At 35.4% G+C, this 16,747-nt stretch overlaps 1 protein-coding gene across 1 annotated transcript; it reads right to left on the bottom strand.

Moving 5' to 3' along the window:
* Positions 1–1,855: 1,855 nt before the first annotated feature.
* Positions 1,856–14,739, bottom strand: LOC149077299 (uncharacterized). Its single transcript, XM_089242784.1, has 7 exons — positions 14,636–14,739; positions 9,534–9,629; positions 8,435–8,493; positions 6,413–6,490; positions 6,251–6,283; positions 5,018–5,056; positions 1,856–2,146 (listed from the first exon to the last, which is right to left on the bottom strand). The coding sequence occupies exons 1-7, from the start codon at positions 14,694–14,696 to the stop codon at positions 2,057–2,059; spliced, it is 456 nt and encodes a 151-aa protein (XP_089098910.1). The 5' UTR covers positions 14,697–14,739; the 3' UTR covers positions 1,856–2,056.
* Between the last annotated feature and the right edge of the window lie 2,008 nt (positions 14,740–16,747).

Genomic DNA, 16,747 nt, shown 5'->3' with positions numbered 1-16,747 from the left:
TCTATATTCTTCCGCTGGTTTGAACCAGCGATCTGATGGTAACCGATGGTGGTAGACGAGCGTTTGACCACCACGGCGCTCGTGTGGGACGCAGAAATCATACGGCCTGGTAAATGAAGTTCGCCATACGGAGTGCCTCCTGCGGGAGCATTTATTTTCTCTACAAAAAAAAAAAAAAAAAAAAAAAAAAAAATGTGAACTTTATTCTCTATCCCAGGGAGCACCATTAACGTCTCGCAAGCAGCAATTTAGTGCCTCTGAGGTTTATAATTATTAATTTGCATAAACATTTGCACACTTGCATCAGCAGAGCGGCCGTTTCGAAACACGCTAGCGCGTTTGCGTTTCATTTTAGACCAGTGTTTCCCAATGTGGGCAATATCGCCCCCTTGTGGGCGATGGAATGGTCCAGGGGGGCGATAAAAGCAACTAGAGTTTAACATAGGATCCTCTGGGTTCGCTTGACTGGGGGGGGGGAGCGATGAGAGAAAAAATTTCTGAAAAGGGAGCGATGGAACAAAAAAGTTTGGGAAACTATTAATACATTCTTTGATGACAATTGTTTGTATTAGTGTGTACTATCACCTCTTAAAGTTTTTCACATCTATTCTGAATCATCCTGTATATCACACTGCAATATACATTCTCAAAATTCTTCGACATTTCCTACAACATTATTACTATGTCTTATTTTCATAATTTGTATTTCGATGCAGGAATAAGATAGAATATAAAGTCGTCTAAAATATATATCATCATATCAGTCCGACAATCATTTAATCTTTCAACATAAAAAAAAAATCTATAAATATCGGGTCGGCTGAAATATACAGAAGCAAATCAGGCCGTTAATCACCTAACATTCCACGAGACTGAAGAAAATTGTAATAGATTTCTTAAGATATATTCATATTAGAGATTCATCATGTGTTCTAAGTTGTATTTGGATCAACTTATGCATTGTTACATACATAACTTACAGTATTGGATATTTACATATATTTTATATGCACCGCAATACACTTGTTAATTGGCCAATTCGGGTAATTTGGGGCTTTGGCAGCAACAGGTTGTTGTATATTATTACGATCCATAGACGATAGATGGCGTGATTCGTTCGATGGCTATCAAAATCTGTTGACAACAGCAGTTGATACCGGTTTCGGTATAGCGCAAAGGCGTGCCATTGGCGAAGAACTGGTGGAGGGTTGGACAGAAGTTTCCAGAAGGTTACGACCATCCAGACAGTGGCGCCACAAACCTGGTACTATGAAATAGAAATTTTGTGAAATATTCTTTTTCTCGACCACACCTATAAATAGTAAGGAGAATGAGAATCAGAGATTCGAGAAGAGTGAGAGATTAGAGGGATTCGATGAAAAGTCAGTTGTTATAGATCTCTAATTAGCCTGTAAATACGTGTAAATTGCTGTTCTGTAAATAAATCTGTGTTTGTCCGTCGAACCGCTTCTTGTTTTGCAATCTCGAAGTCTTGTGAAAAATTATTCGGAACAATATGTCATATGTTGTTCGATATGCAGTCAAACCTCGTTAGTGCGTCACCCGGTTAACACGTCACTCCGCTTACCGGGTCACTTTTTTAGAAGTCCCAATTGTCCTCAGGCAGGAATTGGCACAGCTATGGTTCACTCCGTTTAACGAGTCACTCCGCTTATTAAGTCATATTTTTGCTCTCCCAAGAGTGACTCATTAACGAGGTTTGACTGTATACACACACATATATGCAGAAAAAAAACAAATGTTGCCGAATATAAGTACATAACCATATCTACTCGTAAAAACAATCGTATTTTTCAGCAAAAAACATGCAGCAATGAAGGTAATGATCAAAAATCCAAGAAATTGAAATGTTTATCGAAAACGTTTCATTTGTGAGCAAGAATAATTGGTGAACTTTATTGAAAATACGTATAATTTGCTATTTAAAAAAATCATATTTTGCCGTTACAGATCCAAGTGAAGTGTTACACTGTAGTATGCTTTGTTAGTGGGTAGATCATTCGTTATACATCTTTGTTAGTGGGTAGATCATTCGTTATACATCTTTGTATTTGCTCAGATCAATGGTTGGCCACAAATCTCCAAGACATCCTTGAACGTCAGCGCCTACAGTTCGTATACAGTCCTAAACCATGGGAAAAAAAGAGAAGACATTTCATCGCAGATAATAACCGTTACGTTTCTACAAATACATTGTTATCAAGTATCAAATATGAGAGCATAGGAAATATATAGATAAGATAGGAAATAATTATAGTAATGAACATTTATAGCAAAAAATGTAACGTCTCTTGACAGTGGTATATTTGTTAGGGTAAATGTGATAAATCGGTTATTATGCATACTTATCAATAGTCTTAGTAAGTTCGATTAATTTATCACTTATACCGGATATTATGCATAATACCCAAGCGTCGTTGGTGAATTTGATAAATACTGAAAACATCACTTTTACCGATTATTATGCATAATAACCAAGTGTCTCGTTGTTAAATTTTATAAATACTTGGAATTTATTGCCTTCATCTGTGACTAAGCATAATACTTTTTTTTTCTTTCAAACCGAGCACAACTCAGGTCTATCGCCACGGGCAATTTACTACCTAGTGAGTTGTGCCGCAAGTGTGAGTGCGTATCTAGTATTGTGTCTGATTTTTCAGTGCTGATATCTGTATCTCAGAAGTGAAGTGCAGTGATTGCACATTTTTAACGTGTACATAATACCGTGGCGTAATTGGTGAATTTCATAAATATGAAAAAAAAACGAGTCTAGTATGTGTGATGAGTATAGTTGGACCCCCGATACATTAATAACAAATTTTGCGATTGTACCCCGATGTAATGATACAATGCATGCAGGAATTATCATGTAAAGCAGTGACTCCCAACGTGGACGTTAACGCCCCCTTGGGGGCGATGGAAAGTTCCAGGGGGCGGTAGAAGCTAAGGATATAACATAGGATCCTACGGGTTAGATTGCGTTGGGGGTGATTGGGCAAAAAAGGTTGGGAAACTATGATGTAAAGTATATCATATAGTACGTACGATCTACGATGTTTACCCACGACGTGATGCTTGGGCATCATGCATAACCCCGTAAAGTGATAATTTTTTACTACTTATTAAATATACTAACGATGCTTGGAATCACTGGTAAAAGTGATTAATTTAGGGACATTTATCAAACTTACCAAAATGCTCGGCGATTATGCATAACTTGTTAAATAACATAATAACCGATTATTATGTTAACAGCCAGTTTTATCACATTTATCGTAACATATTCATTAAACAAATTTCTAGCTTAACAAGTCTGATTTTGAATCGATCTTGACCTACTAGCTGAAAGTCGGAACCAGGGACGGCTCGAGAAAAAAATCTTTACCCCCCCCCCCCCCCTCATGGAACCTATTCCTGAAATCCGCCTGCCCACGTTTTTTGTGGTCGGCAAAGCATTTTTTACGTCCTTTCAACTCGGACTTGGCACCCACATCAGAACGGTGTCTCGAGCAACCGCACGAGTCTCGCTGCTCAAGAGCTGCCCCTTGGCTCGAGTGTTGAGAAAATGATGAACCATCATAAATTGATAAACACACTGAGAAAATCAGTGTTTAGGGAACCATAGAAATGAAAGTAAACACATTCCAAAAGTTATTGTTGAAGTCGAAGGATCATCATTACCAGAAAGTATTTTGACCATCTCAGTCTAACTCTGCAAAATTTGAAAATACCTATTGATCGCATCGGGTCGTGTTTGGTGTATATACGCACCAAATATACAAAATTCAAAACAAATAAATATACAATATTTGGCCCAGATCTGTTTTAAAATTTTAGATATTTATTGAAATTATACACCCCACAGTCGCACAGAAAGACAATTTTACACATCTTACCGGTATGCTCTATTCACCGGTGCGCAAACTTTTCGAAGCCCTTTTGATCAAAAAAAAAAAAATTTCGGCGACCCTTACATAGTCTGACCATATGACCCGCGCTACCTCATGGGCTGACCATATGTCCCGGTTTTCCGGGATATGCCGATTTCTTTCGCCAGTAAATGTGTTGTCCCGAAAGCCCTTTCCGGAACGCTTGTTCGGATTTTAACTAGGCCATATCGACTTCCAAAGATATTCAGTTTCTTCTTAAATAATACCATATAAATATTTACTTGGAAGTGTAGCGAGGTGTATGGTCCTTGATTTTCGTATACAGGGTGATTGAGAAAGAATCATCCGATTTCGAAATGATTCTACACTTGAAATAGACCATTAAGTAGACACATTCTCCCCCGTAGTACTTACCATTCTATACGGGAGGGGGTGGGGTCGCGACCCACGGTTTGCGCACCACTGATATCGACCAGTGATTCTTACCTTTTTTTCCATCTCGCTCCCCCAGTGCAATGCGACTTACCACCCCGCATCCTCCTGGACAATGCGTTTCGTCTGTTCGAAAATTTAGTTTTTCTGTAATTAATTATCCATTAATTTCTATAAACTCTTTTACTAATTAATGGAATGCCGTTTTCGGCTATGGTTACATTCAATTAATGTAATTTATATGGTAAAATTAATTAAACTTTCATCATAATTTCAATTTTTCTGAATAATCAGTCAACGTGTAATTTTTTCCGCGTAAAATGCCCCCGAAAATGCTCTCCCGAACCACCGGTTAAGAACCACTGACCTTATCAGATCATTAAGATTTATCCTCTTTTTTTTCGAATTGGTTATTGAAAATTTTCATAAATTATGAATAAGAATCAAAGAGCAAATTTTGACCTGTAAAAATATTTCTCGTTGAAGATATTCGTGATAAAAAAAATCAACTAAAAATAACTGTGGGAATGTAATTGTCCGAGATGATTATTGTTTAAAAACGCATATGTTAAGAAATCTGTTGCTAGAGAAGTTCAATGAATTGTTATAACAACATGAACCTCAACGTTACCTACAATTATTAACTTATTTAGCATTTTAGTTTTTACACTCACTTCAAAATTCACTGTCTGTCTTGCTTCTCGGCTGTTGAGCTGAAAAAATAAATTACTTATAGTTCAGATAATTAGTATATCGCAAAAAAAAAAAAAAATTGGGGTTTTTGCCACTTTTGTGCCAAATCGAAAATGCCAAGATATCTCCAACTACCCTTATCCTAGTGGCATTCTCGTGAGTATCAGAAACGGATGAAAGCTCAGTTATTATATTAAAGACGGTTCGCATAAAAATAGAATGAAGCCGAATTAATAATGCTAGGCTGGGTGCCATAATTGTCGATTACTTCCAAGGGACAGTATTGGGTATTCGAGAGAGAGAACTAAACTTTATACAACACTACTACATTTACCGTTTAATTGGCACGCATAGAAATATCCAGAGAAGTATTTTCAAAAGGGCTATATTAAGCAAATGAAATACCTGAATGTCATTATATAATAATAATAAAAATTATTGTCAATATTTAAAAAATATGGGGTGTTACACTCAGTGCCGTCTTAACGCATGCGCACGGCCCGGGGGCCTCAAGAGAAGAGGAGCCCCACAAAAATTATATGTGGTTGAAATTTTCTAGAATTAACCAGGTGGAGCCCATGATGCTCTTAAGACGGCCCTGGTTACACTTCAAAGGAACACGCTGTATTCATATGATTTACATGAATTTGAATGGTTGAAAAATGTTATTTATTTTTTTCCAACTTTCTTTTCTATCAATGTTGAAGCATGCACAGCACATATACTGTATAAATATCCCTTCCACACATGGTATTTCCCCCCAAAATGCAAGGGTTGAAAATCGTTCTTGCTTGGCTTGTGAAGAAATAGTCATGTGCACCTTTGAGCTGTTCTACTGGTAATTATAGAAACTTCATGAGCATTTCACAAGCAAAAATCGAGTTGCTTGAGTTTAGGAGTTGCTTGAAAGCATTAATACGAGCTCAAAATATAAAATGCGTTTTATTTGAAAAATATTTAAAAATATAAATTAAAAAACCACATTGTGCTTGAGAGCAACATTCCGTGCCAAATAAAGGGTTATTACAAAATAATCTTTTTTGGAACAATGACAACATATTCGAATCTTATATCAAGATGCAAAATTCAAAAAAGGTATTAATATTCGATCAAATTATGTAAACGAATTCGCAAAATTATTCGACTAAATAGACATAAGGTATGACAAATTGCTGATGGTTACAAAAAAAAAGTACGTCCTAAAATCAACTTACACTTCCGACTCTTTCGACAACGCATTCGTAAACCTAAAGCAGAGAGAAAAATAGCGATTAAAGACTTTTCAGACATCTGGCACTTACCATACAGAAAGTGATTATCCGATAAATCATACATCATAGATTATTTCAACGATAGATTAAATAGCCTTAAGTTACCTTATTGAAAAATTCCGGGTCTTTTGGGTCTGTCCCAGCACGTATTTCCTTTTCACAATTATCAGTCACATCGATTACCTGTAACACGGCATAAGAACCATTATTCAATAACGAAGTTAACTACTTCACGTACAGACTTTCGACAACAAATTTGGACGATCTGCATTTGAAGTATCGGCGAACACTTTCAGAAAACTGTTTTTTTTTGTTTTCTTGTTCGCATGTTAAAAATAGAAGGAGAAAACAATAAAGCTTCGCGGTGAATTGATAAGAGATTGAAGAAAAAAATCAAAGAGATCTGGAATGAATTTGTTGCATTTGCGTTTGGACGAGACATTTCGTACGTGATCGTAAAAGGGTTCAGAATTGCAGTCAAAAATGGATGATAATTTACCCTGAAATATTTCCGAAAACGGAAATCACCAATACTGTAAACTGAACTTACTCTTAACTTTAATGTGACAGCACAGACTTGGGGTTCAAGAGATCACATTCCTTAGCCTAGATCAGTGGTTCTCAACCGGTGCTCCTCGGAGCCCTTGGGGCTGTGTGCACTCCCAGGGGCTCCGCGGCCACTCGAGAATAATAAAATAAATCAATACATTTGTTAAACAAAAAAAAAAAAGGCCTAAAAAGAGTACCGACACATAAATAATGTACTAAGAAGGGCTTCTCGAGTTAAACAGGGCTCCGCCATACAAATTATTCACTGAAAAGGGCTACGCGGGTCAGAAAAAGTTGAGAACCGCTGGGGCTTAGACAGTGGACTCGTTCTCTCAACCGATTCATATGCTTGAGCTTCTCTATTTCTTCAGCAGCTGAGTTGGCGGTTATTATCTTTATGCGCATCATTTTTATAATAAATTCCGTTTTATAAGGGAAACGGTTTTGTGTCTGGCAGTTTTTAAGGAAAATCACGTTTTCGCGCTTTTCAGAATGACTGACTCAATACTAATTATCGCATATCAACACCGGCCATATACCGCCATGCGACAATTTCCGACCAGTGGAGTTAGGTGGGAAATGAAGACGCCATCTATCGGTCGTTGCCCCAGGCTTAGGTAAAGGACTTGTCGCTAATGTTCTATGCCAGGATTCGAACCCATGGACCGTGACGGTAACTTTGATAGTGGAAAACGAGCATTGCACCAATCGGGCGCCAAAAAACCAATTACTGGTCTCTGTGAAGACAAAATATGGCGGTGAAATTTCGCATTTTGGGTTCAAAAAAGCACAGATTAAGAAATTCTTGAAAGCAACGTACAAACTAAGTGATGAAGTATTTTCCAGTGACCATAACACTGACTCGCACTCTACAACGTGACAGACAGCTGAAGAAAGCGGAGAGAATGCAGTTTTAAACGAAAGAAACTCTAGAGAGAAACACACTTTGCCCCTCGGGCCTGGGGCTTCAAAATGCGCGCTTGCCCTGGGTGACCAAGCATCTAGTTGCGGCCCTGGCCTCAAGTGGCAGAATTTCTAGGACCGGCCCAGCTCACAACCAACGTTTTTACGAGTGGAACGAGAAAATTATGACGTCACAGACAGGGTAGATAAATAGATGTATTTAAAAGCATGAAAAACCTTTGCAGGGCAATATTTTCACACGAGGAGGTTCCCAAAACTCCCACCGTGAATCTCGAGGTCATGCTTGTGTGCGCCGTGAAGTGACTGACTAAACACGATTCAACAACACCAACTAAATTTAGTTTTGTCGAAAATGTGGTTTCGATTCTTTCGAAAGCATTCGATGATATGGAATCTAGTAATATCCGTTCCGGTGGTAGTGGTGACCACTCGAAATTATGGGTTGTGAAAATGTAGGTCTTAGGGTTGGTCATTCCAAGCGAAATTTCGTTTTTGCCTGAGTTGTACAGTTTTTACAGGTAGTGTATAATAGATAATAAAAATTCCAGAAGCTCGTTTTTAAATGTAACATTTGATGTATAATTCATGATCTATAAAAATAATGATGATCGTCAGTGACGTTTAGAAATGTGTGGAGAAAGAAATATGTTTTACCCTTTCTGTTTGTAGATCCTCGCAATCAGCGAAATCTTTCAGGATTGTTTCATTTTTAGCTAAAAGGGATAGTATACATTTTCAAAAATTAGCTGAAATCACTAATTGAAGTCACATCAATCATCATTTAAAGTCACATCAATCATCATTTAAAGTCACATCAATCATCATTTAAAGTCACATCAATCATCATTTAAAGTCACATCAATCATCATTCAAAGTTACATCAATCATGGACTGTCAGAATATATGCATGCATTAAGCTGGGATTAAACTATAATAGATTTAGAAAAGGTGTTTTATAAAACTTGGAAATTGCAATAAATAAGCTTATCGGTTACATTCGAGCGAATGTAACTAATAGGTTTTTAAGTTTTTTTTTCAGGTTTTTTATGTAAAAGATATTTTATCAATTTTTCATAATGTAATCCCGGCCTTATGAATTACTGATATATTCGAGTGTCTATACAAGTTGTCCGTCAACTCATTTAAGGGAAGGCAAAATGCACGTAAAGAATCATTTCTTGTACAGCAATGTGGGGTCGGAAATGAAAAGTGTTGGTGGAAAACCCACGAAATCCTGAGGAAATGAAAAAAAGCTTCTTATTTACATTAATAATTGCAGTAAGTACTCAAATGTGCCATCACCAACATCGATACAGGTCTGGCAGCATCTAGCAATTGATTGGCGTACCCTTTCGAAGATACCAGATTCAAAATTGTTTAATTATTTTACAAACCTAGAAAAAAAAACACCGATAAGGCGTTATATTGGTTACATTCGTTCAAATGCAACCACTACGCTTATTGGCTAAATATCTCAAGGCAAGTTTATTGGCAAGTTTTATAAAAGAACTTTTACCAAACTTTTATAGGGTAATCATGGCCATTTGAAATGTGGAAAGTATCGTTACGCTATTAAGTGAGTCCGTCCGTACCTTTCCTCCTTTTCTCGGGACATTTGAATCAAACATTAGGTACGCCTCATTTATCATGTAACTCATTTTTTAATCTTTTTTTTTGCATTTATGAAATTTTTATGCATATGAGTTACATTTTTACAAGTCGAAGAAAACTCACAAACCAAACTGAAACTTACATTCGATAACGCATCGAACAATTCCGAAGTATTGCTCGTTGGAAAGCGTGGGCAAGTGATATCCTTCACATTCTTGAGTGTGGTCTGCCGCAATGCCTGTCAAAGGAAGATGCAAATTCAGTGATCAGAGCTTAACTACTAATTTACACTCGCTTATGTGCGTAACGAATTAATTCATAAAATAAGCCATTTGATATATTTCTTCCACTCTGTATTATCTATGCATATTTTTCTACAGAATTTAATCATATATCTATGTTTGAACTTGGAGCTAACGTTGTTGACGGTCGTTCACGTGTTATAGGGGTGGGCTGATAGGGCTCCAGCCCGTAGGTCCGAGACTATTGTTATCATTTTTGTCTCTTTTCACACTGTAAATTCACTATAGAGACGCACGACGAAAATCTTTGTTGAGACTCCCTAATTAGTCAAAAATAATTTTTATTTGGGTTTTGATTATTTATTTTAAATATTTCATTTCAATATTATAAACAGTAGAACTGAGGCATAGCACAGTATTTGATTATTTTAAAAGTTCTAAGTGCTTTTCAGAGGCCTCATATATGAACTGTTGATGTCTCTTTTCAGAGACGTGCGTAGGAAAGGGTATAAGGGGCCTTTTTGCGCTCCCCAAAAGAATAAACAAATAAAAACATTTTTTTAATATTTTGTAAAAGAAATAAAATATCGAAATAAAATGCCTTTTTAACCTATTCATACCCGAGCCAAAACTGACTAATAAGAAAACAAATTGATTGATTTGTGTTTATATAGCATGCCAAAATGTCCTTTAAAATTGAAAAAAATTTTATTAATTAATTAACTAATTTGGGTTGATATCTTTACTAAGACCATTTGAGTTAAGCACACATATGTGTACCTCAGGTCCTAACTTAAAAACAAAATCATTATAAAAAACATTTAAAAACGTTAAATTAAAAACCGAAGTGAAGAGGTTAAATGCTATCTTAATTAGCGTCTGTGAATTTATTTAAAAATTTTTTTGAAGGTTAATGACTCAAAACTCTCTGGAAGAGACGGAGATTCATTTTGTGCGCTTCCATTTTTTTAAACCCCCCTCCGAATATTGATCCAGTGCAATCTCTGTCTCTTACATCACATTGAAATAAGCATTTTATAACAAGACGGTGTGGTTAAGAAAGTGTCAATAGTTTGGTTTTTATCTTGATCGGTGTGTTTTGAATATGATCGAATCAAAATTTTACATGGGTTATCAAAAATTGAATTTTTTCCCTCTTATTACCATCATCATCATCATCATTATAATTGTTTATTTGCAAGTAATGCTGCTAGAAAAGTTGTGTGAATAATTTTGAAGTCAATGGAGATGAAGTCTTACTGTAATCTATACGGTTTATCCGTTTCTTGAAGTTCGATGAGTATTGAAGAATGTCAAGGGTGACAGGGTGTCCTGTATACTTCATTGTGTAAGTACACCTCCCCTTTAACTTCCAATTAGAAAGTAATTGCCCTGTATCTCTAGAGGCCAACAGGAAAAACTATGTTTCTAAGTGTAATATTCACCAAGATATTTTAATTCAAAAATCTGAGAAAATTTATGAAAGAACAGCAAAAACTAACCGATATAAACATAACAAATATAGAATGATGCAAGTAAAAAAAGAGCAGATACACAACTTTATGACATGATTTCACGGAGAATTATCGGCAGAGATCACTGATATAGGACATTGATAAAAACTGAAGCATCACTATATGTTGACGGAAATTTATTTTGTATTTGTTTAACTGCGAATTCATGTTTTTCCCCCTTTTTACAGCGCGTGAAACATGAAGCAGACAAAAGATACATTTTAATGATTCTACAAAGGAAGAGTCATGGAAGAATTGGAAGGATCATGTTGGCTAATGACTTTGCCGTTTGCAAGAGATGTATTAACTGTTTGATCATTTTACCTTAACGAAAAATTGGGCAAATCAAGATAACCCTCGTCATTTGTCATCAATTTAATCGCATGTCATTAACACAATCTAAACAAAATCGCATCAGGCAAAAAAGGAATCAATACATATATGTTACGGTAAATGCGATAATTCCGGTTATTATGCATAATCGCTGAGCATTTTAATAAGTTGACAAGTTTGATAACTTATCCTAAATTAATCACTATTACAGTCGATTATGCATAGTATTCAGGCGTCGTTAGTAAGTTTAATAAGTACTAAAAAATAGTAACTTTTACCGTTGATTATGCATAATGCCCAAGCGTCGTTGGTGAACATGATAAATCGTACTATATGATATACGATACATGATGATTCATACATGTAATGTATTATTATATCTGGGTACGATCGTAAAATTGGTTATAATTATATCGGGGTACAATCGTAAATGTGTTATCATTATATCGGGAACCGACTATATTGATCACACGTACTAGGCTCATTTGGAATATTTTCCATATATATATAAAAATTACCAATCACACTAGGGGTATTATGCATAATCACATATAAAGACAATAAATTTCAAGCATTTATCAAATTTATCAACAACACTTGGATATTACGCATATTCACCTGTAAAAATGATAAATTTATCAAACTTACTAAGACGCTTGGTAAGTATGCATTTTAACCTGTTATTATGCATAATGACGGATTTATGTATCACATTCACCGTAACGTATAGATGCAGTATTAACACGGGACGTATAGTCAACCGAAGAATATCGAAAGTCATAACTTCTAGTTTTTCTTTGTGTCGTATATTATTAAACTTTCAATTAGAATTTAAGTTCTTTTTATATTGCTGATGCTTAGAATGTGGAAAAATATTGAAATTTCGCTCGTTTTCGTATAAAAGTTTTTCAAGTACGTTTTCGAATTATGGACAACCAGTAACAAATACGGGCTGTTTGTCAATCCTAAAACGACTAAACCAGACATGTACGTCATCCAATCCTAAAATACCACAATTTGGACAATTTTGCAATTATTGCAAATTGTGTTAACATACTAAAAAAAATGTAATTTGTTAGACTGACTATATTTCATCGAGAAAAGTACGGGAAATCTCTTGAATGCAAGATCTCTTAAATACAGAGGAAATCAATCGACGATTCTCGCAAAAAACTTGCAAAGATGAAAATAATTGTTAATTGCTGAAAAATTACCGATGAGTGAGATAGAAAGATCTACGGCGAAAATTACAGTGTATCAATTTTTTTTCGATTGAATAAAAAACGTTGAAGATGAAAATTCAATAATGATGAATAATTTTGTCATAATTAATCACGATATTATTTATAAATTATCATAACATACATTGATATAAAAATAATAAATATAAAAAATAAAAATTTGAATAAGCTTCAATGGAAAATGCCGGGAAAAAAAGGACATATGAATAAAAAAAGTTGGAATGGCCATAAATACGGGAAAATACGGAAGTGCTCTGTAATATACGAGTACAGTGGAAACTCGCAACAACGATACTCGATATAACAAGGATGGCCAACTGCTTTCTGTTAGCAGACCAACATAATGGTCAGCTATAGCGTCGCGGGCCGCTCAATGGCGTATAAGCCGCACCATTATTAATAGAATCAATTAGGTAGTTATTAAATTAATTTCGTCAGTAGAAATAAGATGTTTGTAAGCTGTTTGTTAATCAAGAAATCTGCTGTTGGAACCGATAGTCCAAATAATGATCACAAATTTAATTTTTTCACGATACTTTTACCTTTTCGCAGGCCGCACAAGATCACTTCAAGGTCCAGCTGTTGGCCACCCCTGCGATGTAATGATAAATCCCTCTACAATTTTTCTTTCAAGTCTTCTTTGGAAATGTCTATGCCGTAATGTTAAACTCCTGCCTTTCGATACAACGATAATCCATCTGAAATCTGTTTTTGTTTGGTCCGCAGAGAATCGTTATATCCAGGTTTCACACTATACAGGGTGAATTGGTAGCAGGGCAAATGACATTTTAACTGGTGAACCGTTGATCTTAGAAGTACATTTCCAATTAGAAGTATCCAAATAACATGTAGTACTGAGATATGCCATTCATGTTTCAAGGGGATGGATAGTTATTAAAATAAACAAATTAAATTTTTAGACAGTCCTCCGTGTGTCCCAAATTCCAATTAAAAAGGTGTTGTTTTGTCTCTCCTGATGTCAACTAAAAAATTCCACGTTTCTACGTAAGTGCAATATTTACTGATATATTCAAATTTGAAAAACGGAGGAAAGTTAGGAAAAAACAGCATTAAATGAAGGTAAAATGGTTCTCCCGCAATAAATGCTGTTTTTCCCCCACCTTGTTCTTTATGTTCTTCCTTATTATCGTAGAATCATTTAAGACTGCTCTCCAGATTCAAAACCAAATTGCACAGAATTTTTTAATATGTGATTATCGGTGGCTTGAGAAATGACCAGTAACCATAACATATTTGAGAAGATTCAAAAAATTTGGACATTCATTTAGTATGTTTTTATTTTCTATTAATCAGCTTCTTGATTTACAAAACTAAACTAATTAGTGATTATTTATCTACGGGAACTTCATTCACTATAACGAATAAAAAATTAGAAAAAAACTGGTTTTTTTTGCTTTTTAATTTAACGAAAAAATTATTTCTGTTTGTGATCAGGAAAAAAAAGTAATTTATATCAAAAAATCAGGCTAAAATTTCTGAAAATGTAATCTTTCTCGAAAAATCATAAAAAAACTAAATTTCTATGTGAAATTAAAAAAACAAACCATGACGCTCACTAAACCTTATAATTTCCATGACCGTTTCTTTTAAAAAATTTGTTTGAAAATCATTACTTAACCGTTTAAGTAGCACAACAGAAATCACTAAACCCCCCCCCCCCCCATCTATAAAATGTCATTTTGAATGAAGAAGAATTTCTTCCGATTTTCAGCAGAAGGGGTATAGATAATAATGTTATATTTAGAAATCAACTTTACGAAATGTCAAGGCTTGTCAATGCTTAAAGAAGAGGCTTTAAAGGAGGCGAAATATCTCGTCAATGCCGCTTAAAGTGCTGAAAAACATTTTTTTAAACGAAACATCAGTCAGAATTGGGTTAAAAGACAACCTTACCCTTCACAAACGTGAAAATGAAAAGTCCTTGAGCAACATATATCAAAGAAATGACAGCCATCACGGTTTTTTCAAATAACGAACTGAATGAGTTACTCTGTCATCCGAACTTATATACATCTCGTATATCTCAACATACGTGAAAAGCATTTTTTGAGAACGATTATTGCATTGCGGTTTCGATTATTTTGAAACCATCTATCAGTCAAACGTTTCAACATTTCATGGAAAACACGAGATTTCCACACTTCGTTTTGATATAATTATCCACTATTGGTTTTTTTACTCTGACATGTACCTGAAGAACTTTCTGAACAAACAAATAGCCGAACGACACCTCACACGACGTGATACCGCGACAGAGACCCAAGGCTACTCGCCACATGGTACCTCGATTTTAATGCCTCGAAATAACAGCGTTGCTGCTGCATCAGCCAATGACGTTAGCACAAAAAGTCCAATGTGAGAGTATTTGATATGTAATATACTTTTTTTTTGATATAAGCTGCTATTGAACGCAATATCATTCATTCACGTATCATTTATATGTTTGAGGTTATTAAGTTTTCATGACATTCATAAATAAGCGTGTTATCCGGGTTTCGAAAGGAAAAATAAGGTTTTCATCGTCAATTTTTCGGCATGTACAGGGTGATAATAAAATAATTTTGCCGATATAAGAGCGCCTAGAGACCGCAAAAACGGACAAATGAGAATGAAATTGGAGATGCAGGTCGCTTCAGAGTATGCCATCTAGAATGAGAAGAAAAACAAAAATTTAACTCTCGTGGTTACGGTTACAGCAACAAATTTTTCAAAAATTAAATGGCGATAGTCACTTTTATGCATTTCAAAGTGATCGGCACGGAAAAAAACCGTAAACGACATTTCACGGTACCTGTAGCACCGCAAACGCCTACCCTTGACGTGGAAAAAGAAACATGGGGAAATAACCTATGCAGAAGATCACAACACGGCCGCAGTAATTTCCTCACCGAGGAGTTAGCGCAGCAGTCCCCTTGGTTGAATATTATTTCTTTGTCTGCATTTATCGAGCTACAGGTTTAATTCCAACTCCATTCATGGTTTTTCAGTGTGGAACATTAAGTAACGTTAAGAACCATTAAGTGTTGTCATTTGAATTTTTTTTACAAATTTTGTTGCTCTAAACGTAACCGCGAGAGCTAGGTTTTGTTTTTCTTCTCATTCTCGAACGCATTCTGTGAAACATCTATATCACGAATTTGAACAAAATTCATTGATTTTTGCGGCTGCCAGGGGCTTTTATATTGGCAAAGTATTGGCAATTTTAAACCCTATACCGTCTCTATATTGGTTTTTATTTTTGTCTAGGCCATCAACAGGTCTATGAGTTACATTTATTTATTTTTTAAATCCAATGGTTTTTTTTATGTGGCACCTTGTACATAATTGGTAATTGTACAAATTTCAAACTGAAAATCTAATTTACCTTTCGGATCTCCAATGAAAAAGAACATCGTTGCAACGAATGTCGACCAACAAAAACTCACCATATTTTCGATCGAACTTTTACTTGTTAAAATATTCAAATACTGCTGTAGCAGTTATGAGGAATCTTTGTTACATGCATTATCTATTTATATATACATATATACACGTGAGTAACAAATACGAACTATAGTACTAATTTGAGCATAACATTATCGATTATGGTGCAAGTTAACGTATGAGGGGGAACCTAAAACTAACCAGAATTTTTTTTTTAAATAAAAATTATGTTCTTTCTTCACCTTCTCAATGAAGAAACCTTCATTAGAGCTTAAAGACACATTGTCGAATCTTTTCTTACATTGTTCAAAACATTTTTGAATTCGACCATTGGGACGACTCCATCGTATGTTTTCACTTCAATCATGTTGGCAGAACGCGCCCATTTTAGGTTGATTGAATCCCAACTCCGGCCATATCGCTATGTAATTCACTGCCATCAACGAGTTGGGTTGAAAATTAAGGCACCATCTATCGGGGTGTGTCTCAAGATCGTTACAGAATAGTGTCTATATTTTTCAGCCGGTTCGAACTTGGTACATAGCGGGAACCTTCACGGTGACAGACGAGCACCTTACCACC

This window comes from Pholcus phalangioides, unplaced genomic scaffold, assembly GCF_987345545.1.
Source record: "Pholcus phalangioides strain wild (caught in Gottingen) unplaced genomic scaffold, Ppha-v1.0 ptg000015l_1, whole genome shotgun sequence".
Taxonomy (NCBI): domain Eukaryota; kingdom Metazoa; phylum Arthropoda; class Arachnida; order Araneae; family Pholcidae; genus Pholcus; species Pholcus phalangioides.
This window is presented reverse-complemented; position numbering and strand designations above follow the sequence as displayed.